General features: G+C 34.5%; 1 protein-coding gene across 1 annotated transcript in view; it reads left to right on the forward strand.

Annotated features, from left to right (window-relative positions):
* FAM13A (family with sequence similarity 13 member A) overlaps positions 1–25,214 on the forward strand; it is a 319,784-nt gene that overhangs the window by 126,544 nt on the left and 168,026 nt on the right. The window contains 1 exon segment of the mRNA XM_038582151.1: positions 12,099–12,185. Coding sequence (XP_038438079.1) covers positions 12,099–12,185 — 87 coding nt within the window.

The raw sequence follows: 25,214 nt of genomic DNA on the forward strand, positions 1-25,214 counted from the left end.
CCTTATTTAAGTAGATAGGAAGAGGTCTTCTATAGAGCCATTATTTTATACAGGTAATAGTTGGCATCTGGAGATAGACTGCTTAGTTTCAAATTCCATTTCTGCCACTTACTGGGTAAGTGACCTTAGACAAGCTACTTTTACTTTCCATACCTCAGTTTCTGTATATAAGAAATTTAGATAGCAGAAGTATATATTTTGTAGGGTTATTTTGAGGGTCAAATGAATAAATGTATATTAAGCACTTAGAAAAATGCCATACATGTAGTAAGCACTATATAGGTGATAGCCAGTATTATATTTTGATTGTCATCATCATCATTATTTTAAGGTTTGATTCCACAGTTTTCTGCTGAGTGACCACACTGTATGTGACACTATGAATAAATACTTGTATGACTTAAAGTGTTTTGATTGAAAACAACACAAAAAAAGCAACTGTGGCTAAAATCAGACTAGAAAAAGTAAAAGAATTGTTTGAAAGTACATGGGGTAATTCACACAATAGAAAGTAAAGCTGAGCACATGAGCAAGATGGCAGTGTAGGGGCCCTGGCCCTGGTTTGCCCACAAAAATGATGATTCGACTACTAATGGATGAAAATAACTTGGAAAGCTTCCAGGTATAGGAGAGAAGCTCCATCAACCAAGTAAAGCACAAAACCCAAGAACGGCCACATAAATAAGTGTAAGAAGCTGTTTACCTGTGTCAGCTTATTCCATGGACCACAGCCATCTCTGGCACACTTTACTTTCCTATAGTTAGAGTTTGCTTCTTTTTAAATTGTGTATCCCTTAATAAATTATCTTTTAACTTTTATTTTAGGATAAGAAGTAATTTACATATCACTTTTATAATGTAACATTCTGCATTTGTCTATATTTTTACTTTTCCAATGAAATTTATACTTCTACTTTGTTTACCGTGGTTTGGTTTGGTTTTAGTGTTGTTGTTTTTTTTTTAAGATTTTATTAGAAGGACAATGTGTGGGTAAGTAGAGGTACGAGCAGAGAGAGAGGGGGGAAAAACACTGTAAGTCATAAAATCTCTAAGAGAAAGTCATATGATAATGATAAAATGGTCAGTTCAACAGGAAAATTTAACAATTCTAAATACCAAACATTAGAGGACCTAAATATATCAAGCAAATACTTAGGGACCTAAAGAGAGAAAATGACAGCAATACAATAACACTAGAAGATTTCAATCCCACTTTTAATAATGGAATATCCAGACAAAAATTAATAAACAGCTGACTTAAAGAACATTATAGACCAAATATACCAATCAGACATTTTCAGGAGATTCAATCCAACAACAGAAGAATATGCATTCTTCTTAAGTGCACACAGAACATTCTCCTGGATAGATCATATCTTAGATGACACTACAAATCTTAGCAAATTTAAGATTGAAATCATCCCAGGTATCTTTTCAGCTTCAGTTGAATGAAGCTAGGAATCCATAGCAGTAAGAAAGTGGGAGAATTTACAAATAATTGGAAACTAAACAATACACTCTTGAACAGCACTGGGCCACAGAGGAAATCAAAAGAGAATTTACAAATTCTCTTTTATTTGTCTTAAGACAAATAAAAACAAAAACACAACTTACCAAAACTTATAAAATGCTACAAAAAATGAAGTAGGAACATTAAGATCTCAGGAGAGAAGTTTATTGCGATAAATGCTTACATTAGAAAACAAATTTCTCAAACATCCTAACTTTATAATCAAGGAACTGGGAAAAGAAGAAAAATACAGTAAGCCCAAAATTACCAGAAGAAAGGAAATAATAAAGATTAGATCACAAATAACGGAAAACAAAAACTAAGTTTTGTGTGAAAAGGAAAGAAATTCAACAAACCCTTAACTAGACTAAGTAATTTTTTTTGGACAGCAAAAAGCACAGACGACAAAAGCAAAAATGAATGAGACTACATCAAACTAAAACACAAACTTTGAGGGCACCTGGATGGCTCAGTGCGAGTCTGCCTTTGATTCAGGGCATGATCCCAGGGTCCTGAGATTGAGTCCCCACAGGGAGTCTGCTTCTCCCTCTGCCTGTGTCTCTGCCTTTCTTTGTCTCTCATGAATAAATAAAATCTTTGAAAATAAAAAAAATAAACTTTGTAATATTCTGCACAAGGGAAACCATCAACAAAATGAAGAGGCAGCCTACAGAATGGGAGAGAATATCTGCAAACCATATGTTCAATAAGAGGTTACTGTAAAATCTCATAATTCAATAGCAAAAAAAAAAGAAAGAAAAATTAAGACAAAGGGCCCTAATAGACATTTTTCCAAAGAAAACACAAATGGCCAACAGGTACATGAAAAAGTGCTCAACATCAGTAATCATCAAGGAAATGCAAATCAAAATCACAAGATATTATCTCACATCTGTTAGAATGGCTATTATCAAAAAGATGAGATGAAAAATGTACATGAGGGTGTGGAAATAAAGGGAATCCTTGTACTATGTTGATGGAAATGTAGATTGGTTTAGCCATTATGGAAAATGATGTACAGGTTCATCAATAAATAAAAATAGAACTACCATATGATCCAGCAATCCTGCTTCTAGGTACATATCCAAGGAAATGAAATCAGTGTCCCAAAGGGATATCTGCACTCCTATATTGATTGTAGCATTATTCACAATAGCCAAGAATGGGAAATATGTAAATGCCCATTGACAGATGAATGGATAAATAAAATATGATGTATGTATCTACAATGGAATATTGTTCAGTCATAAAAAAAAAAAGAAAGAAAGAAATCCTCTCATTTGTGACAACATGGATGAACCTGGAGGACTTTATGCTACTTGAAGTAAGCCAGCCATACAAAGGTAAATACTGTATGATCTTACTTATATGTGGAAATCTTAAAAAGTTGAACTCCTGGAAGCTGAGAATAGATTGGTGGTTGACAGTAGTTGGTAGGGGGGACATGCAGAAGTGTGGTTAAGGGGTACAGAGTTTCAGGTTTTGCAAGATAAATTCTGGAAATCTAATATACAACAATGTGAAGTTGGTCAGAGACACTCTGAAACACTGTAATCAGTAGGAGAAGAAGGGTAATGTCCTTTAAACTGTCTTCCCTTAAAGAAGGGAAAATGAATGCTAGATATGCAAAACAATGGTAATCCCCTTTGGTGCTATAAGGGGCAGAAAAGATTGAAATGCCCTGTACATGTTAAGGTCAGGGATGAGGGATGGGACAAGCATATAAGTAACTGGCACAAGCAACAAGTGATCCAGGTTATAATGTATGTGTGGAGCAGATAAGATGAAAAGAGTGGGCTGAAGGGCTTTGGATGGTAGAAATAAGAGTTTAAATTTGTTCTGGTAGATGGAAGGAACTAAAACTTGTCAGGACAGAAATGACTTACATTGGAGTTCTAAATTAGAAAATTTGACATCCATGGATTGGATAAACTGACGAACAGAAGAATCAGATGAGATTGTTTTTGTTTGATCAGTCTGTTCATTCAACAAGCATTTATTGCATGCCAGCTATGCAGCCAGAAAGAATTCTATGGGCTGAAGAAAAAGCAGCGAATTAAAAAATAATAATAATAATCTCTGCTCTTATGGAGTTTGCCTTTAGGCCAGGGTAAACAGTACACAAGAGGAAACGAATATGCCATTTGATGATAGATTCTGCAAGAAAATTAAACCATGATAAGAACTTGACATTAATGGTATATGAAAGAAGAGGGAAGTTCAGAGCACTCTTTTATACAGAAAAGTGAAGAAGGAAGGTCCCTCTGAGCTAGCATTTGAACAGAGATCAAACGATGTGGTGGAGCAAGCCATGGAAATTTCTGGGGCAAGAGAGCAATCCAGGCAGATGGAACAGCAAGTGAAAAGGCCCTGAGTCTCACACTTGCTGGCTTGCCTATGATGGTAGATCACTATTCAGACCCCTCTGTATAGCAATGAAAAATAGAACTTCTACAAATCAAGACTATGAACGAAGAAAGCATGGTGGGCTAGATTATCAAAGAAAAGCACAGATATTAAGACTAGGTCTGAAATCACAACAGTAACATACAGATATTAAACCAATAAATACTATGGTAAAAATAAAGCAGTTGTTAGTACCTGGTGGAAGTTGTTTCTGATGAGAGCTTTTCCAAGGAGATGACAGAGGAGCTACAGAAAACTATATATTAGATTGTAATATTAAGACCTAGTGTCCAAACACTAATGCTTAATGATGTATAAAATGATCTTTGATTTAACCAATTTTTGTTACAATTCCATGCTCATTCCTGTTTTAAGTTGAAATGACTTGCCATTTTCCATAAAGCAAATTTTAATATACATAAAAGACAAATAAGATTATACCTGTGAATACCAAATACTGTAGATGCAGTTTACAAAGTAAATGTATTAAGTTCAAAATCTATCCAGACTTTGACTACTTCCCACTTCCTCTAGTTTATTTCCCTGATCCAAGCCAGAGAATCAGATTTCTTCCCAAATTTATACATAGTAAAGGTCTAGAAAGTAGAAAGTGCTATTTTCTTATTCAATTTGTTCTGTTTATTTATGTAAAGGTAATACCCTTTTGCTTTTGAGTTTTAAGAAAACATCTTTTTATTTTTACAAATTAAGATTCATTTTGCAGATAGAGATAAATCACAGAGAAGAGTTTTATGGCATTGTAAACAGTGATCTGTAATCTGCCAGTCACATTAGTTGGATTCTAGTTATGTGCAAAGTAGCACTGTTCTGTATGCTCTTTCCAGTAGGAGGCCTCAGGCACAGGGTATTACCTCAACTTGTGATCATATTAACATTGCTGTCTAAACCTGTAATCATATCAGTATTGTTCTCTGTCATCTGCTCTCCTTGTCACTGAATCTAACCAGATCACTTGTTATAGGTTGGACCCAAACACACCAAATGCAGCTTTCTGACAGCTACCTCCCTATCATAATAGCTTATTTTCAGCCTACCTTAACCCATCATTATATTATCAGGTAACATATTATTATCTGATCCCTAATACCATAGAAGTCCACCACATTTCTTTAATGGTTGGAAATTAATACTAATGGGATGGGAGATATAGGAGTCGACATTGTTACATTTATTCACTTGACAAGTACATATTAAATACTAACTAGATGTTGAGAATATATCGATCAAATCCTTGCCCTCATGAACCTCAAAGTCTACTGGGGGTGATAGACAAAAATAAATAAAATTGTTAATTACAAATTTGAGTAAGTATTGCAATTAGAAAGCAGGTTAATTAGAGAAGAGCATTGTAAGGGGTAGCCACTTAAGATAGAATTATTAAAGATCTCTCTGAGGAGGTGACAGAGGAGCCGAAGGATAAGAATGCAGCAACATGCTAAAAAAAAAAAATATATATATATATATGTATATATATATATATATATTTTAAATAGTGGAAAGGCATTCCAGAAAGAGAAAACATAAAGGGTGAATACTTGAAGGTAGGAAGGGACTTGGGAGTATTTGAAGAATAGAAAAGAAGGTTAATATGGCTGAGGCATAGTGAGGGAGAGGGCAAATAGTATGAGATGAGGTTGGAGACGTAGGAAGAGCTGGATCAGGGCTGTGCTTAGCAAAGAGTTTAGATTTTAGTCCAGGAACAATGATAAGACCTTGATAGAGGAGTGACATCATCCCATTTACATATACAAACTTGTAGAAGACATGATGATTGAAATAATTTAGGTGACCAATGATGGTTATGACGGGGTGGCTTTGTACATCCAATTGCTTAAATCCCGGTTTATTTTGGAGATAGCACTGACTGCACTTGATCATCAGTTTGATGTGGGAGAAATGGGAAAGGGATGAATTAAGGTAGATTAAGATGTTGGTTTGAGCAACTGGGTGCCATCTACTACTTAAGGGAACACTCAAGGGCTGACAGATGGTTTTTTGCTGATAAAGTCTAAGCTTAGGTTTGGACATACTAATTTAGAAGCTTATTAAACAGCCAAGTAGAGTTTTCAAGTAGGCAGTTAGATAAAAGTGATGCGAACTCAGGAGAAACATCAAAGACAAATGGAATTTGGGAGTCATTACTGTATTGTTTGATTTAAAAGCCATGAATGTGGTTGAGATCATTGTATCATTTGGGAAAGGAGGTCTAGTCTATATCAACTCCTGAGTTATTCCAACTTCATTCATTTATTCAACATGTATTTATTGAGCTCCAACTATACTAGGCACTTTTCGATGGCATTGTAATCACAGTAGTTAGTAAAGGAAACCAATTATTTGCTTTCATAGAACTTCTATATAGTTAATGATACAGAAAACAAACTGATAAGCAATAGATATGTAACTTTATTGTATAGAGAAGCAGCAATGAAGGAGACTACATAGAGTTGATCAGTGAGATAGGAATTTTTTTTTTCCCTACCAGTGATGTCCTGGCAGCTAATGGAAGGGAGCAGTTCAAGAATGTTACCTGGACCAGATGTTGCTAAGAACCTGAGTAAGATGGAAACTAAGCTGGGATTGTTTCCTTGCTTTCTGCAGAATAATGACAAGAAACAAAACAGAACAGATTTGAGGGCTTTGAAAATAAAGTAGAGATAGTGAATGATAACAGCTGTTTTGAAGGAAGTTGCTATAAAGGAAAGCCAAGAAATAGACCATAACTAGCAGAAGAAATGAGATTAAGGAAGTATTGTTTTAAAAACAAACCAAAAAGATACAATTCCAGACCATGCATGTGATTAATGGGTGCGATCCGATTAAGAGAGGGAATGAGAGGATAATTGAGGGAGTGAAATCCTTGAGAAAATAAGAGGAGATAAGATCCCTGGGGATGCATGGAGGGAATGGCTGATAGGATCAGCATCTTATCTTTCACTGTAACTGGAGGGAAGGCAGAAAGGATGGAATGTTTGCAGACAGGTTTATAAATTTGATGGTGGTGCAGTGTCATCTATTCCAGTGCTTCTGTTTTCTCAATGAGCTATGAAGTGAGAATGGAAGGAAAGGAATTTGAGAAAAGAGAAGACATGAAATGTCATGTTGGAGGTATAAAGTCAAGTTACTAAAGTATAGCAGAATTGCCGTGCTTTAGAGAGGACTCACTCAAGATTTATGGTGAAAAATTTAACATGAAACAGTCAACAGTTCAATACTTTTTGACAAACAGTCAAAAAGTTCGATACTTTTTCCCCAATCACTTTCATTTGCTTAATTCCCAGCACAAAGAAGGCATATAGCTGGATTCGTCCAAGGTTGCACTTTTTTGAGATGAATACAATGATTAAAAACAGGATGAAGAAAATTAAGTGTATTAGCGAAGAAATGAAGAATCATGAAATGTAAGCTGATTAAGGAGAGAATTGAAGACAGGAAGAATGCCCGGGACATTGTGAAAGGTTAGGAAAGGGATATTACTCATTCATTTGGTTTACCCATTCACTTCAACAATTAAGCCCCTACTAGGTGCCAAACCTAGTTCTAGACCCTGTGGATCTATTCATGAGCAAGACTGACCCCATCCTCTCACAGAGTAGGGTGAGATGGACAAAGAATTAGACCAAGTATTTTCTTTTAACTTTTTTTCTAAATGGTTGATCCACAATGTTAGTTTCAAGCATACAACATAGTGATTCGACATGTTTATACACTATGCTGTGCTCACAAGTGTAGCTACTGTGTGTCCCCATATTACAGTATCATTGACTATATTCCTTATGATGGATGAGCCTTTTATTCCCATTTATTCCATAACTACAAGCCTGTTATCTCCCATGTCCCTTCCCCTACTTTGCCCAACCACACATCCTCTCCCCTCTGGCAACCATCAGTTTTAAAATCAGTAAGTATTAAAGTCAGATTTTGCTGATGGCTATGAAGAAATACAGAGTAGAGAGAAAGAGAGCATTAAGTAGAAGGAGAGAGCAGTGGCGATTTAGATAAGGTGTTCCAGGAAGGGAATCCTCTTTAGTGAAATTGAAGAAAGACCTAGATGAAACGAGCAAATAAACCTGTGAATAACTGTGGGAGTAGTGTGCTTTGCTGAAGAAATATTGAGTGCTTTACCGTTTTTTAATGTCATCAGTAATTGAATAGTAAGGCCAACAAAGCTGTGATAAAGTAGTTTTTCCATCCCTATTATATTTTTAAATGGTGTTTTCAGAATACCAAAGTGACACAGCTGGTTTAAGCAATTGGTTGTTGCACAAATGTCATTAAAGTGAGCAATCAATTCAGTTAAGTCTCATTTAAGCAGATGAAATGTTTAGATATAAATATACCCTGTAATCAGGTCTGCTGTGTTTATCATTACCTTCTCCAATGACTAGTGTTGGAATGTCACACATGATAGGGTTCAGTTAATATTTGTTGAGTGAACTTTTATGCCCACATACACTTTAATACTTAAAAACACAAATCATTCCCCCTTCAAACCTTTTCAAAGATGTTCTAAGGGAGAAGTTCAAACAAACCCACGGTCTCTTTCTTTGCTCTGGGAGTGTGAGGGTTTAAATGACTTTAAAAAAAAAATAGATATTATTCACATCCCATAAGATAAACCTGTTTAAAATATACAATTTATTGGTTTTTAGAATGTTCACAAAGTTGTGCAACCATTACCTAACTCCAGAACATTTTTATCACCCTAAAAAGAAACCTGTCATAGACTGGACCCATTAGGAATCCCTCCCCTCCTTCTAGCCCCTAGCAACCACTAATCTACACTCTGTCCCTATTTGCCTTATTCCAGACATTTTATATGTGGAATCACACAATATATGTCTTCTTATGTTTGGCTTTTTTTACTTAGCTTTCAAGGCTTTCAGACTTTATCTATGGTATCCATACTTGAGTCTTCTATAGCTAAGTAATATTCCATTGTGTGGTTATACAATATTTTCTTTATCCATTCATCCTTTGATAGACATTTGGGTTGGTTCCATATTTGGCTATTATAAATAATGCTGCTATGAGTATTTATCTATAAGTTTTTGTGGACCTTTGTTTTTAATTCTCTTGGGTCTATACCTACCAGTGTAAATGGCTTTTTAAAGGCATTGCTGTAAACAAGTTTTATCTTAAAAATATTTCTCACTTATTTCCAGTTACTTATTTAAGCCTTTAACGGAACTTACTAATTTTTCTCCAGAAATCTGAGTTACATTAGCCCTACAGGAAATGTTCCCTGTATGGCTCTGGTGCCCCCGGGCTCACTGCCCACTGCATGAGTGGATGCCAGACTTCAGCAGCAGTCTTGTGGGGCATTGGGAATGCAACTCTGAACAGGTGGTGGTTCACCTTTTTGTCAACCAATATTGCTTCTCCTTGAAAGAATCATAAAATCTTAAATTTAAGACCTAGGAACGTTTCTTGGAGCTCATCTAATCCAGTGCCTTTGTTTTACAAATCTTAAAGCCAAGGGACATCCAAAAGGTTAAAATATTTACCTGAGTTCTTATAGCTGGTTGTGAGAGAACCAAGATGGGAAGTCAGATCTCTTGACTGCCACTTCAATGCTCCTGACTACTAAATTTTACTTTGTTGTCTGAATTGAAAGTCATAAAATGAAAAATAAACATAATTCATCTAAGCGGTATTTTCAAAGTATTTATTTATGAATTAATTAATGAGTGAGACACACCGAGGCAGAGGGAGAAGCAGGCTCCTTGCGTGGATCCTGTTGCAGAATTCGATCCCAGGACCCCAGGACCATGACCTGGGCCAAAGGTAGATGCTCAACCACTGAGCTACCCAGGTGTCCTTAAGTGGCATTTTCAAATCAAAGTTTACAGAAAATGTTTTGTAGGGAAAACTTAGCTATCAGCTTTGTACTTGTTAATTCACAGGGACAGGGTGGGGGAGATAAGAGTAATAAAGAAACACTCCTTTTAGCCTATGCTTAAGGAAGAAGGAATTGCAGGCATTTGTAAACACTCAGACAATCATAAACAAAGGTCAGTAATTCCTATTAGCTTTCCTTAAGAGTCAGCCTTTTTCTTCTCATCACATTCTACCTTTTACATACCAGTCGTTTCAAAAGGGGGTATAAAGATTAAACATAATTATATTATCCAAATGTAATCAAATTACGCAATAGATTATGCAGTTAATCACTTGGATCTCCTAAATGTCATGCTGGATATAGTTTATCCCTCTCACAGTGAGTCAGAAATGGGAATGGGTTCATTCACTATTTCCAGTAAGCAGCTTACCGCCAGCAGGTGTTGTGACTTGTGGGAAAGGGTAGGACTGGAATGCATGCTTATTTGGAGAGCTCAGAAATGTACCCTTGGGTCCTTGCATAGAGCTGTACGTGAGGCCACAGGCAGCTGAGAGTGTTGGCAGTACCACAGCTACCCCCAGCTTAGAGGAGGCTCTTGATCCCCTCTGAGTCTGGGAATATTGCTCCCTAGCAGCACAAAGCTGGGAACAGGTGCCACATATAGCCCTATGGTCCAGGCACGGGTCTCAGCTCTGCCACTCTCTGTGTGATCTTGGGCACATCACCTCAGATGTCCTTGAGTGCCCCATCTGTAAAATTAGAAGGTGGCAGGGCAGACTAGCTGATTTTTAACTCTTTTGGCTTTAAAATGTTATGGTTCTACAACCTAGTGATGTAAGATGTCAAGTATATTGGATATTGGAGATATCATATAAAGGTGATAAGAGTTCATAAGGTAATACAGGGCCATCGTGGAATCCCATGTGACACTGGGCAAGTTACTTCTGTAAGATTTTGTTATCCGTAAAAGTAGAGTGATTATAATAGTACCTAACCCTAATGACAAAAATGGTATTAATGCAAAGACTTTAGCCCAGTGCCTCATAAATCCTAAGATTCAGTATTATTTAGTAGTAAGTAGTAGTAGTATTTTCTTTAGGGACATTTTTTCCTAATAATACTGTTCCTTCAGAAATAAGTGCAATTTCAGTAAATTTTAGTAATACTGTGAAGTATTTGACTAAAATACTGTTTAAAACATTATAATTAATTAACCCTGAAGTAGACTGGGGGAAAAACTCATGATTTAGATAATGGAGTGGTGGATGGTAGGCATGATGAGGGAAGAAATGTGATACAGAGGTCAAGGTTATAGAGCAAGTGAAAGAAATTGAATTTATTTTCTCCTTAGTTTTATTGTTGTCTGTAATCTTCCTTCTATATATTTATCTCTCTTAATTTGGAGATGAGATCATTTGTGGAGAATTTATCCAAATTAGTGGCTATTGAGAAGTGAGTCCTACAGTATTTTTTGGTTTAAACGAGATTATTGTTGTTTTTATTTATCATGTAGAAATAAATAGTAAATCCAATTCCATGTGAGCTGCCTTCTTGTAACTTCTGCTAGTTTTGCAAATACTATTTTGGTGTGAATCAAGGGCTTAGAAGCTTAGTAATTTTGGAAACAAATACTCAGATATTTTTCCTCAGGATGTTGGTACGAAACTATCACTATTGAATAGTAGTTTGCTAAACTATTTGAAGGAATTCATTTAAGAAAAAGTATTTACAAAATCAGAACCTGTTTGTAAAATATGGTAGGGAAAGGAAACTCTAAGTTTGGTGGTTGATATCTTAGAGAATTAACTACCTAATTTTCCAAAGAAGAGGAGAGCTGTCTGTGAATGTATAAGTGACATGATCGAGTAGATGAGATTCTTTTTTTTTTTTTTAAAGATTTTATTTATTTATTCATGAGAGAGGCAGAGACATAGGCAGAGGGAGAAGCAGGCTCCCTGCAGGGAGCCCAATGTGGGACTCGATCCCAGGACCCTGGAATCATGACCTAAGCTGAAGGCAGAGGCTTAACCACTGAGCCACCCAGGTGCTCCTATAGATGAGATTCTTAATGTTCATCTCTGAATATATATGTTCTGTGTGTCCCACACCTACTCCATCACCATCTTATTTCACTATTGTAGGTAAACAACAGGAAAGGAAACATTTTGATTCCTCGTGACAATGTCAGTGGCTTCAGATATAAACAGTTCAATCCAGAAATGCCTAGTCTCTCATAAAAATTGCTTTTCGCTACATTGTAATTTCCAGTCAGGGTAATGTTTTTTGGTTTCTAATGTATCTTTTATACTTCTTTTATAGGAGGCCAGTTGTAAGAACCCCTTACCTAATATCCTTCTAACAAAAGACTTAGAAAGAGACATGCAAAAACCATCTCTAAAAACCAGGGTAAGTTATGTCTGCTCCTTTGGGTTACCATAAGAAACATTTAGCAGAGCTTTTGATGTTCTTATGTTTCCATGCTCTGTTTCTTGCATTTCTCTCAGACTTTTTCTTTGGTTTTATTTTTGGACCTGATTGCATAAAAAGCATTTTTTATTTAATATATTGAATCCAAGGTGATATTCATCCCCAGATTTTCAAGACACTCCTATAGTTTGACCGTGATATTTTTTAGTACATGCTTTGCTTCTATTAAATCAGAATTATTTGCAGTCTACTTCATTAGGAAGTAGTTGAATGTAGCAGATCTTTGTTTTGAGGGATAAAATACAATGTCCAACTGTAATTTCTGTTTTTCAAAACTAGAAATCACTATTGACTTTTCATAAGTCATATGTAAAAATAACATATGATCAGTTAAGTAAATTTTAACTAGGATGAAATAAGATCATACATATGACAGAATAAAGAGTCTAATGTGTAAAATTTTATTTTCCATATTAGGAAAAATCCAAATACAAGTAATTGTTTTGCCAATGAAAAGAAAAACCCCTTTAACCCAAAATATGTTATGGAAATCTCTTTGATCATGTATTTGTCCAACCAGAAAAATGATTGCATTAATTTTAGAGTTCCTTTCCTAATCTTTAATCTTTTAAGTAGAACTTCTCCTATTTACTTGGTTACATAAAATATTCCTAAGTGGCCACCAGGACATTTATAGAGCTATTGTGTTTCCCCATTCTGAGAAAAAAAAATGTTCAAGTTTTCTTGAGTTCATTTTAAGCAAAATGTAAAAGATCTAATCTCTAATTTTAATCACAAGTTACTGTAAAAATAATTGTGTAAAGGCAAATTAAGTGAAGCATTGAGTCATTACTTAGTGTCTTGATTATAGTAACTACCTTTATGTGAAGAGACCCTAGATGATGCACTTCTTAAATAAAGATAATCTCAAAACCTGTCATAAAAGTTGTTTGAAGGGATTGTATTACTCTTAGGAAATTAATCCCTTTTGGAATTTTTCAGATATATACAGAATCAATAATGTGCATTTATTGTTCCTTAACCAGTCTCACTGTATGCTTCACAAACAGACTAATCCAATAGAGAAATTACTTCACTAGTTAAGCTTTGGTTTTGAATTTAAGCTTCTCTGTGGCCTGACATGAGCAAGTTTACATTTATATGAGCACAGTAAGCCCTGCTTAGTTTATAGGTGATTAAAATCCTTGTAATTTCAAATCCCAGATATGAAACAGAGCATGTGAGCTATAAGAGATTATGAGGCACTAACTTTTCACTAGGATTTTATCTTATTTGTTGCTCCAGTTGATCTTTGAAAGCTAAAGCTGAGAACACCTTCAAACTATGGTTGGTGTGTCCTTTCTAGAGTGACTTGGTGAGCTATGAGAATAAGGTGCATCCATTTGGCTTCCTTAGCTATCTTTTTCAGATATCTCTGGTTACAGCTGTATTTGCCTTGGACAGCTAAGTATTTTTGATCCCTATGTGGCCAGAGATATAAAATGGTAATCCAGAAATGGCATATATCCATTGACTCTAGAGATGTCTCTCTAGCCTAAACCATCTGTCCTGACTTGTGTTCCCCCTGCCAGTTGTTGTCACTGTGCTTAGGCAATAGGAAGGATTATATTTCTCTTCCTTAGGTAGGAAAGCCACTTCTTGATTTGAGTCCAAGTTGAAAAAAAAAGGGATACCTCTATTTCACAGTGCCATGACACTTCCTGGATGAGCAAGGATCACCAGCCCTGGTAGCTTAAGGACACACTCATATAACCATTTCGTACCACATACCAATACCATGTAGAGTACATATGCAAACAAATCATTGGAAGAGATTATAAAGAAAAGAATATCAAAAAGAGGTATAGAACATAGAAAGGCACAGCTCCTTGTAACCTAATATACTTCAGACTAAGGCACAGCTCCTTGTAACCTAATATACTTCAGACTACAGCAGTCTTTTTTCTACAGTACACAGGTGATATGGCTCTAAATAAGCCTCACAACCCATATTCATTGGTCATACTATAAACCCTGAATAGGATCTAGTAAACTGAAGGTAGAAAAATATTTTCCTTCTCTCTTCCCTTGGAGTACACTCTGGACTTCCCAGTATAGTTGCTGTGTTTTTGACCTCAGCAAAAAATTCAAGGTCAGGTCACTGTATGAGAATTAATATCCGATTCATCCAGCACTAGGATGAAAGTATAAAAGAAAAGATTATATGTTTCCTTCCTGACTTTTATCAGTGGATAAAACTGTATTGATAAAAATTTAAATTACAAGCGCATAATAGTTTTAGTCATTGGATTCTCTTACTACTTTTATAGAGATTTCCTTTAGTATACAAAGTCATATTAACTATAAAATGTGTGATAAGGATAATACAGTTATCAAAAATACTATTACAAATAATATATATCAAATATATTATTACAAAATAGAGGCAACCATTAAATTATTTTTCTTTCAAAGGCTAATGGTTTCATGGATCATGAATTATTTATGGAGATTTTCCTCAATAATGAGAATAGTCATCCCTGTTCTATTTTCTTAAATGTTTGTTAAAATGCCTATGCTTATTAGCAAAATAAACTAGAAATTTTAAATAATTAGGGTTTTGAGAAATTTAGTGGCAGTATTATTTCCAATAAGCAAATTAATAGAGTAACCTAATAAGCATTAAATTTTACCAAGCTTTTAGGTTATTTTTAGGTTATTTTAAAAATATTGTTAGTGGGAGCAGCCCAGGTGGCTCAGCAGTTTAGCACCGCCTTCAGCCCAGGGCGTGATCCCGGAGACCCAAGATCGAGTCCCACATCGGACTCCCTGCATGGAGCCTGCTTCTCCAGGGCTCCATGTGTCTTTGCCCCTCTCTCTCTCTCTCTGTGTCTCTCATAAGTAAATAAATAAAATCTTAAAAAAATATATTGTTAGTGGACATGCATATATTTTACATTGCTTTAATTAATGTGTACATTCTAATTAGTGTTCTCTTTTTTCCAGTTAACATTATTTCTGCTATACATTTCCATGTATCAAGCTAGTTTGCCTCTTTAATTTTTTAATAAAAGTAATAGTAGTAGAAGTAATAGTGATGATGCTTATGGCTACCATTGATCAAGTGCCAGACACTATATTACTTAATGTAGATCTTTTTTTTCTGTTCAATATACTCTATCAATATTCACTTTCAGTAAGAATCTATGACAGTTTTTTTAGGTATCATTCCAGGTGTTTCTATTGTTTTAGGCTATCTTCAATATTTAGATCATTTCCAATATTTTGCCATTACAAACATTTTTAAGTGAATAATTTTCACATGATGCCTTTTAGACATACGTGGGAAGTAGGGTCATAAAAATGTACATCTTTAACTTGTCCTGGCATTGCACATACTTTAAGATGTACCAATTTACATGTTCAACAGCTGCAGAAGATTGTTTCCATTTTTCAGTGTCACCAACCTTTTGTAATATCAGTATTGTTGTTTCCCCAATCTAATGAGTATGAGATGCATCTTGTTATTGCCTTACTTTGGATTTCTCTAAATTCCAGTTGTGGCAGGGACATTTATTATTCACTGAATACTCAGGTGTTTCTCCAATGTTTCCCAGCCCCATTGCAGTTAGCTGGGGCCAGCCAACTGCTTCTGGCCAAGAGACTGTGAACAGAAGTGCTAAGTGTGTCTTTAAGGGCAGAGAATGCAAAAGTTGTGCATAATTCTCAAGTGCTTTTTTACAGTACAGCAATTAGACAATGGAGCATGGGTCCTTTAGTGGCATTGGTGGAACAGAGCCCCCTGTCAAATTGCACTGGATTTGTGTAATGACTGAAAAATAAACCTGTTTTATTAAGCTTCTGAGATTTCTGGGCTAATTTGTACCTTCATTATAATGTAGTCTATCCTGATTCATTTACGGGGGCAGCTTGTCATGTGTTCATTAAGCTTTGGTAATATCTGTGATCATTAATCTATGTAATACTTTCTCCTGTTGTTGCTGGTTTTATTATTAGGTCATTTATTTTTTCTGAGTAATTTGTATGAGTTTGTTAGCTGTTGTCAATTATATGTGTCTTAAATACTTTCTCCCAATTTTTTAGTTTTCTATTTATATTGAATATAGTGCCTTTTAATATATGAGTTTTTTATTCTAATATAACCAAATCCATTAGTCTTTAGTTCTTGTGTTTTTTATATCTTGTCTGAGAAATCCTCACAAACCTTGAAGTCATTAAGAAAGTCTTTTTTTATTGTTTTCCAAAGGTTTTAAATTTTGCTTTGCATATATGTCTTAATCCATCTGAAGTTGAATTCTGTGGAAAGCATGAAGTAGGAATCTAATTTTACATATAAAACTCAACCAACTTAGTATATTTATTCAATAGTTCATCTTTTCCCCACTTTCTGAAATGTCCTTTCTATTATATGTCAAATGTTTTATATATGTTATTGGTTGCTCTATTTGTTTATCTCATGTCATTACTGCAATGTTCTAATTAGTGATATCTAGTAGAACAACTTTCTTCAATTTTGTTTCCCTTCTTGAAAGTTATTTTTGATTCATTGCTTTTGCAGTTGAATATTGTCAAGTTTCATGAGAAATTTTAGTTAGAATTTAAACTGCAAACTGATCCATTACATGAGAATTGGTATTCCATTCATGGCCATCATAGAACTCTCCACTTGTTCACAACCTCTTTAAGACTGTCTTTTGATTTTTTTAAAAAATGTAATTTTCTTCTTCAATATTCTAGGTGCCCACATTTTGTAGGTATGTAAGTGAAATGCTTATGATATATCTTCAAGCTTTGTTGTTGATATTTAATGTTATAACTAATTTTTATTGTTGACTTTTATATCTACAAGCCTTGCCAAATTCTCTTTAGTTCCTTTGTAGACAGTCATATCATCTGGAAATAATAAGCCTGTTTACTTTTTTTCATTCCTTTAATCATTTAATTTCTTTTTTTCTTGTACTGTGTTCTAAAGGTTAAATAGAAATGATAATAGCATGTCTTCTTGAGTTCCTTCCTGATCTTAAGGGAAAGTTTCTATATTTGACGTTGAAGTATCATCATGGCATATTTCTTTTTGTTGCTATTTTTGAAATTTTTTCACAATGCCAGGCACATAACAGACCTTTAATAAAGACTTGAAAATGAACAAATTATTTCATTGCTTTTGTTTCATTTGAGAGTAGTTAGTGTCAGCATGTTTTCATTATATGTTTTTCTTTACATATACACTTATTAGGTTTATGATATTTACTGTAAGTGTTAAATATGCTCTATAAGTTTAAGGAGGCTGCCTTCTATTTATAGTTTAGAATTTTTATCTTGTGTGGAAGTTAAATTTTAGCAAATGTTTTCTTTTGCATCTATGAAGATAATTACATGTTTTTTTTCATGTATTCTTTCCTTGTGGGAGGAGATATGCTGAATTTTTTTCTAAACTTTAAGGTAAACTAATGCATCACTGGAATAAATTGGTTCTGAAGCTGATCTTGGTACATATTTTTAAGTACCTTGCAAGCTTTGGATAGCTGCTGTTTTGTTTAGTATTCTTGCATCTCCATTTATAAATGTTTTTATCTGCTTTTGGTGTAAAGGTTATGCTGTCCTAACAAAATGAGGAGGAGAATCTTTCCTAATCTCCGAAATAGATTGAGATCAGGATTATCAGTTCCTTCAATATTTGGCAGAATATATCTATAAAACTGTCTGGGCCTGGTGAGGTTTATTGGCCTATTTGTCATTGCTTTTATTTGTTTTTAAAATTTGTTTTGAGAAGTTGATTTTTAACTACAGATTTAGTATCTTTATTGCTTGTAGTCCTATTCGTGCATTCTTTTTTTTTCTGAATTAGTTTTGATGTTATATTTTTTTAGAATATTACCTATTTTACCTAAGTTTACCAGCATAAAGTACTTCAGTGTTTCTTCTTACTTTTAAAATATTTATCTGTAGTTATAAACTTTTTTTCATTTCTAGTGTTATCTCTTGGGACATTTTTCTTGTTTGCTTTTGATTAGGCCTGCCAGAGACTTTATTTTATTGGTCTTTGCAAGAATCACATTTTAGTTTTGTTGAGTCTCTGTTGTATCATCATTTTCCATTTCATAGATCTCTTACTAATATTTCCTTTCTTCTTTGTACATATTATTTGTAAGGTAGACCTTTTTTTCTAATGTCTGTCAACTTTTCCTCCATGGCCATATATTGTAAATATGTTTTTTGTGTGGTTTGATGTGGAAGCTTAATGATCAATCCTTTGAAAGTATTTGCTATGTTTACTAAAAGCTTTTTTTGATTTGTTGAGTGTCTTATATTAGAGAACTCTCTTCTAGAATCATCTCATTTCCTTCCTGCCTGCCTTTCTTTTTTGTGTATTTTGTTTTGTTTTATTTTGTTTTTTGATAATACTTTCCCAGTGCCAGACACGTAGTAAACCATTAATAAATACTCGAGAATGAACAAATGAATAAATTTTTTCACTTACTCTATATGAAAGCAACAAGTGTCTATGTATGTGTGGTTTTGGGAAATTTGCTTTTTTAAGAATCTAGTCAAATTTAGCACATTTTTTCATTTGGAAGGGGTTCAATAACCAATAAACATAATTATATCTGGAATTTAAGACTTCAGGTTTTTAATATATCTTTTCCTGATTTAATCTCTCTTGAACATTTCTTAAAATAATTTTCCATCTGTTTTTTCTGACCCCATATGTTTGTATATATGAATATATGTTATTTTACTAGAAAGAAAATGCTTTGTATCTTGTCATCTCCCTAATAGGTGCTGGATGATAACATTCTCTGTTTATTTTTTGCCTCTTCCGTTATCGGATGAAATCACTTTCAAAACTATCTCTTCAGTGTTTAGTAGCATTTGACTTAAAAAAATAAGTAATTTTGTTTATCATTAGTTATATCTATGATTAAATCTTTTATTTATTGTAAGCATATTCCTTATTTGATTTCCTAAGTCATCACTGAACTATTTCAAGAATTCTTAGAATCTCTATAGAATTAATGACAAATTCTTGGTGGAGATGATATTCGTCTTCTAAACTCAGGAAAAAAAAAGAATTAATGACAGATTCAATTATTTGGACAGTATTTTTTTGTGTGTTTGTGGTACTTTATTTTTTTTTTGGTACTTTATTTTATACACACACTATCAAGTAAAAATATAATACAGAATTAAATACTTTTTTTAAATAATCAAATATGATGTATGTGAGTGTACCTAACCTTTTCTCTCAATCTAGTAATTTGGCTCATTTAACTCCTGTCTGTTTTCCAGATCCTATAAGCAACTGTAACTGTGCCAAATGATAGGGATACAAATTTGGAAAGCCACTGTCTCCTACCTCAAGGAACTAGGTTGGAGACTAGACGTGTATACAAAACATCACATGTGCTAGACTGATTTTTCTGATCTCAGGTCAGCATTTGGGTTCACCATCCTGTTTTGCAAACAATCAAGTTTTAGCTTGATTTCTTTGATTTTTTCATTCACTGACCCTTAAGATTTCACTGGCCTTTTTGTTCCAATTTTCCCTGGTTTGCCTTATTCTACAATTATGACCAAAGTCTAATCAAAGTTATTAATGCTGACTGCTCTAACTAAAACCCCTATAACCACTGGATTTGTTTTAAAAAGATTATTTCCTACTCCAATCATTGTGTAATGGAGGTAGGGAGGAATTTGTAAGCTGCAAACCTCGTAGCAGTGAATCAGATCACAGGCTGCTCCCATCCTTCAACTACATCATCTAAAAAGTGTTTGGGCAGTGAACAAAGAAAAGAAGGAAGCATGTGCAAAGTTCACAGGCACTTAACCGCCTCAGCACTTAAGGAACAGCACCTGTCCCTTCCACTCACATTTCAGAACTCTGTCACATCCAGGGAATCTAGAAAATGTGATCTTCCAATGTGCCTAGGAAGAGGAAAGTGAAATAAGCATTGGAGAATACATCACATTATTGTTGTTCAGCCTGCCTTTGTTTGCCAAATATATTTTTTCCAGTTCTCTTACTGTGCAGAAAATCACAGTCAATCCTTCTGCAAAGATGAAAATCCAAAGAACCAACCAGTCATTATTTACCAGCTTGAGCTCTAAAATTTCTGGGTGATGTATCAGTACTCTGTCAGGACTAGACATGGTTCCTCTTGATCTGAGAATCTACGATGTAAAAAGACTGATTTACTTCTCCCCACACACATCCCTATACAAATGGGATGCGAAACAGTCGCATTCACATACCAGTACACATACGTACCCATGCATAGGAAACAGTGGAGGTTCTTTGATTAGACCTAGATTCTGCTTTCTGCAAGGAACTCCATCATCTGTTTTCTCCCTGGATACTTACTGCCTTATCTTTTTAGAATCCTCTCCTTTTCATTATTGCCCTTGAAGGTGTGTATAGGGAGTGTGTCTTTCTTAAACTAAAGCTTGCTGCCTCTTTGAGGAAGTTTGGTGGCTTGAGGACTGTTTTAACTCTTGAACAGCAGAGACTTTTTATAAGTCTGAGCTGATGTTTTTTCATGGTAGTGGTGATGGTTTGTTGGCTTGTTAGATGTGGTCTGAAGGGGCTGACAGTAAATTCCTTCAAAAAAATGTGACAATGTAATTGATTCTGATCTAATTGCTTTCGGGCCATTCTGTGAGCTAGTTATTATACCCAAAGTAGGTCATCCTTTCCTCTGCCTTCCAGATCTCAGGAGAATTTCTCATTGAAGAAATTAACCAGAACCCTAGTGGCAAAGGATGCCGGGAATACAGTTTCCAGGATTTATGCCCCCACAGTACACAGTTATCTTATACAATCTTATGAAATTTTGTTTCAAATAAGCAAAACAGACCATATGTGCTATGAAATTGATTAGAGCTGGCTCTGTGAAGAAAGAATTTAAGTCAATTTTTTAAAAAGAAGAATTGGAAAACTGAACAGAGGAAGGATTTCAATTGGAATGGCGTTAAGTGAAGACTAGAAGAAGAAAATGGGCATCCTATATTTGTAAGATTTATAGGCCAAGCTAGCATGGGCAGAAGGTTTATGAAGGGAAGTAATAGATGATAATTCTGAAAGACAGGTTGCAGGCAAACTGCAGAGGTGTTTGATTGTTAAGTCTTACATAACGATTGCCATGCTATGTGATAAAATTTATTAAATGAAAAAGCAAATGAACTAACAAAACAAATTTAGAGAATAAAAGAAAATCAGTTCTTCTGTAATAGAAGGTTTTGAAACAACAACAAAAAGACACATATATGAACAAAATGATAATTATTAGAGGGATTTTATTTTTTTTGCTAGGTCACATGGCAAGAAAAGGGTGATTTTAATGAAAGAATTCTGGCTTTATAGTCTTACGGAAGCAACTCTGTTACTTAATGTAGTGTATCCTTAGGTACATTGCAGAATATTTAATATCTCAGTATTCTAATTTATAAAAGACCAGATAATAACTTGTAATCATGATGTAGCTGATACTTATTATTTACTCTATGCTAGACACTGTGGAAAATAATTCTAATGTTACATCATTAAATCATCACAACAGTTTAGGATAGAGATGACCTTTATCAGTCCACATAGCCTTGGTTACACCTCAATAATAAGCAATCCCAGAATTTTAGCAGTTTAAAACATTTATTTCTTGCTTATGCTGCCTGCCCAATTTAGGTTGACAAGGGAGCTCTGCTTCAGCTTGTCACCCAGAAACCTGTACTGACAGAGCAGCCCATCTCAAATGTGGCCAGTTACTGTGCCAGAGGAAAAAGAAAGAGTTCTGTAGAATCTTGCACTGACAATTAAAAGCTCTGGCCCAGAAGTAATTCTATCACTTTTGCTCATAATTCATTGCCCAAAACTAATCACATTACCCAACCCAGTCACAACGGGGACAGAAAATACAACCCTAGGATGCATGTGAAGGGAACTTTACCGATATTTGGTAAACAACAGTAAGTCTACTGCATTTTCCTTCCTTCTTTATAGATGACAAAATGGAAGCTTAGGCTAGTTAACTTCCCCAAGGTTATATAGGTAAGTGCCAGATGATGTTTGATCCTGAAGCTCAAACTCTTTACCTTCATATTGCCTCCCATCACTGTAGTCCTATATGCTACATTGTATTATACTGCCTCCTTTGCAGAGTAGTGGTGAGAATTAATGATGATATATGTAAGTGATTTGTATATAGCCTGGATCATGGAGTAAGCATGTAGGGCTTAGTGAAAGTTATCTTTTTTTCTTATTTTATTTCTTAACCAATAACTCAGAGTCTGTCTTAAGGCAAAAGCTCTGAACTGGTTTTATAGTGACCATATTTTTCTCCATAATGACAGCTGTTCTGTTACCAACATTAGAAATGTTTGTATGTAGAGAAATCAAATTGCACACAACTTACTCTCCTCAGCCATCCTGAAAACCATTTTATGTGTCAGTGAAGCTTATGAAATATAGGACTCTGTCAGGCTAGCCTACCAAACTCTCAATGTAATCTAAATAGGCTTTGGCGGAGTAGCCTGGGAATCTAACACCTTACCTACAATGTGGCTGTCGCTATGGAAAATTACATGCAAGTTTCATATCATCAGGCCTGGAGAGTTTGGACTTTTTGCTCATTGTGATAACAGATGTTTATTCATTGCCCCATGCTATCACATGCAGATATAAAATCTACTTGTTTGTTGAGGACTCTTGTACCCAGAATTTATAGGCATTAAATAGCTCTATAAATGCTAGAGAGAGTTTTTATAGCAACTTTTTTCCTACATGTATGTAGATGTAGTTGAGACAGATATATTCATACTTTAAGAGCAATTTTCTTTTACTTTCCCTTAATGTATTTTGTTAGTAAGGCTTCATAATAACAGTGCTTGCTGTTCATTGTCATATTTTGTATTCCAGATGTTTTCAGTGTTATTATTCAATACTGTAAGTACTATTTGGTTAAATATCTTTCAGCATGAGCTTTGTTTCTTAGTTAGAATTATATCCACAGGATAGATTGCTAAAGTTGAATCACTAGTTCAGAAGTTATATGTTTATGGTCCTTAAAACCTATTGCTAAGTTAAATTTTACTTAAGAGTTATAAAAATTTACACAACTACTGGAAAATATGAGAGTGCCCACTGCACATATCCTACCAGCATTAGATGTTATCTCTGTCTATGAGCAAGGAAGACAAAAAAAAAAAAAAAGACCCAGTTCTAAATTACGTACTTTACTTATTATTAATGGAATTCCATGTACATTTTCTCTTCTATGAAGTATCTTCTTTCAATTTAATGTACTTTTAGCCTTCAATTGCAACCTTAGTGGTGTTTTTCTTAAGTAGCTATGTGAATTAACTCTGTATTAAAAATATTGGCAATGAAGGTTTGTAAGTGACATGACCAATGGGTTTCAGTATATTCAGATTAATCTGCCTATGGTCTAGCAAATAGATTTTAGAGCACAATAACCAATAAGAAAAATTCTGTATTACACTACTCTGTATTATGATAATGGTCTGACATGGGGCAAAGTGGTTTTGTTTTTTTTTTCCCCCCTGCTTCATTCATACTACAAAATGATGGTATGGAAATTTTCAAACTGTTTACTCCTTAGGTTTATTTTGTTGTTGTTTTGGGGATTTTTTCATTTTAAGTTTTTAGGGTTTTTTTTTTTTTTGTATTTTTAAAAAAGTTTTTACTTAAATTCTAGTTTGCTAACATACACTGTTTTATTAGTTTCAAGTGTACAATATAGTGAGTGATTCAACACTTCCATACATCACCCAGTGCTCATCACAGCAAGTGCCTCCCTAATCCCCATCACCTGTTTCACCCATTCCCTTGCCTACCTTCCATCCGTTTGTTCTCTATAGTTAAGAGTCTCTTTCTTGGTTTGCCTCCCTCTCTCTCTCTTTCTCTCTTTCATTTCCCCTTTGCTTGTTTGTTTTGTTTCTTAAATTCCACTCATTATGAGTGAAATTATATGGTATTTATTTTTCTCTGACTTCTCTAAGCATTATACTCTAGCTCCATCCATGTCATCACAAATGGCAAGATTTCCTTTTTATGGCTGAGTGATATTCCATTGTATGTATGTATATACATATAATACATATACATACATACATATATATACACACATACATACATATATATATACATACATACATATATACACACACACACACACACACACACACACTACCTCTTCTTTACCCATTCATCATCATTCAATGGACACTTGAGCTGTTTCCATATCTTGGCTATTGTAAATAATGCTGCTGTAAACATAGGGGTGCAGGTATGCCTTTGAATTAGTGTTCTTACATTCTTTGGGTAAATATCAGTAGAGCAATTGCTGGATCATAAGGTAGTTCTATTTTTAACTTTTTGAGGAAGCTCCATACTGTTTCCCAGAGTGACTGTACCTGTTTGCATTTCCATGAACACTACACAAGGATTCCTTTTTCTCCACATCCTTGCCAACATCTGTTATTTCTTGTGTTGTTGATTTTAGCCATTCTGATAGGTGTGAAGTGATATCTCATTATGATTTTGATTTACACTTTCCTGATAGTAAGTCATGATAAACATCTCTTCATGTGTCTGTTGGCTATAATTTGTACATAAATTATATGTATTACTACAATTGGCTCTTTCGCATCTTGGCCCATGGTGATTTTTCTTACATATTCTAAATTTTGTCCACCTTCTGATATTAGTTCTTTTGGTAATTTCATGGTGAGTTATATCTGTTTTAATTATCTCTTTGTCTTGCCAGGCATTTAGCCTGTGTTATTTTAGCTCACATTATTTTATTTTTTCAAAATATTTAATTGTTCATCTTACAGTAGGCACTGAACTAGAAGCTGAGCATTTTTTTTTGAAGCTGAGCATTTAGATGCTGAACTTAATACATGGAGTTTTCAACCTAGTGAGGAATATAGAATAACACTCAAATACTTGGTTGCAAATTATGTCAGTTGCTA

The sequence above is a fragment of the Canis lupus genome, chromosome 32 (assembly GCF_011100685.1).
Source record: "Canis lupus familiaris isolate Mischka breed German Shepherd chromosome 32, alternate assembly UU_Cfam_GSD_1.0, whole genome shotgun sequence".
Taxonomy (NCBI): Eukaryota; Metazoa; Chordata; class Mammalia; order Carnivora; family Canidae; genus Canis; species Canis lupus.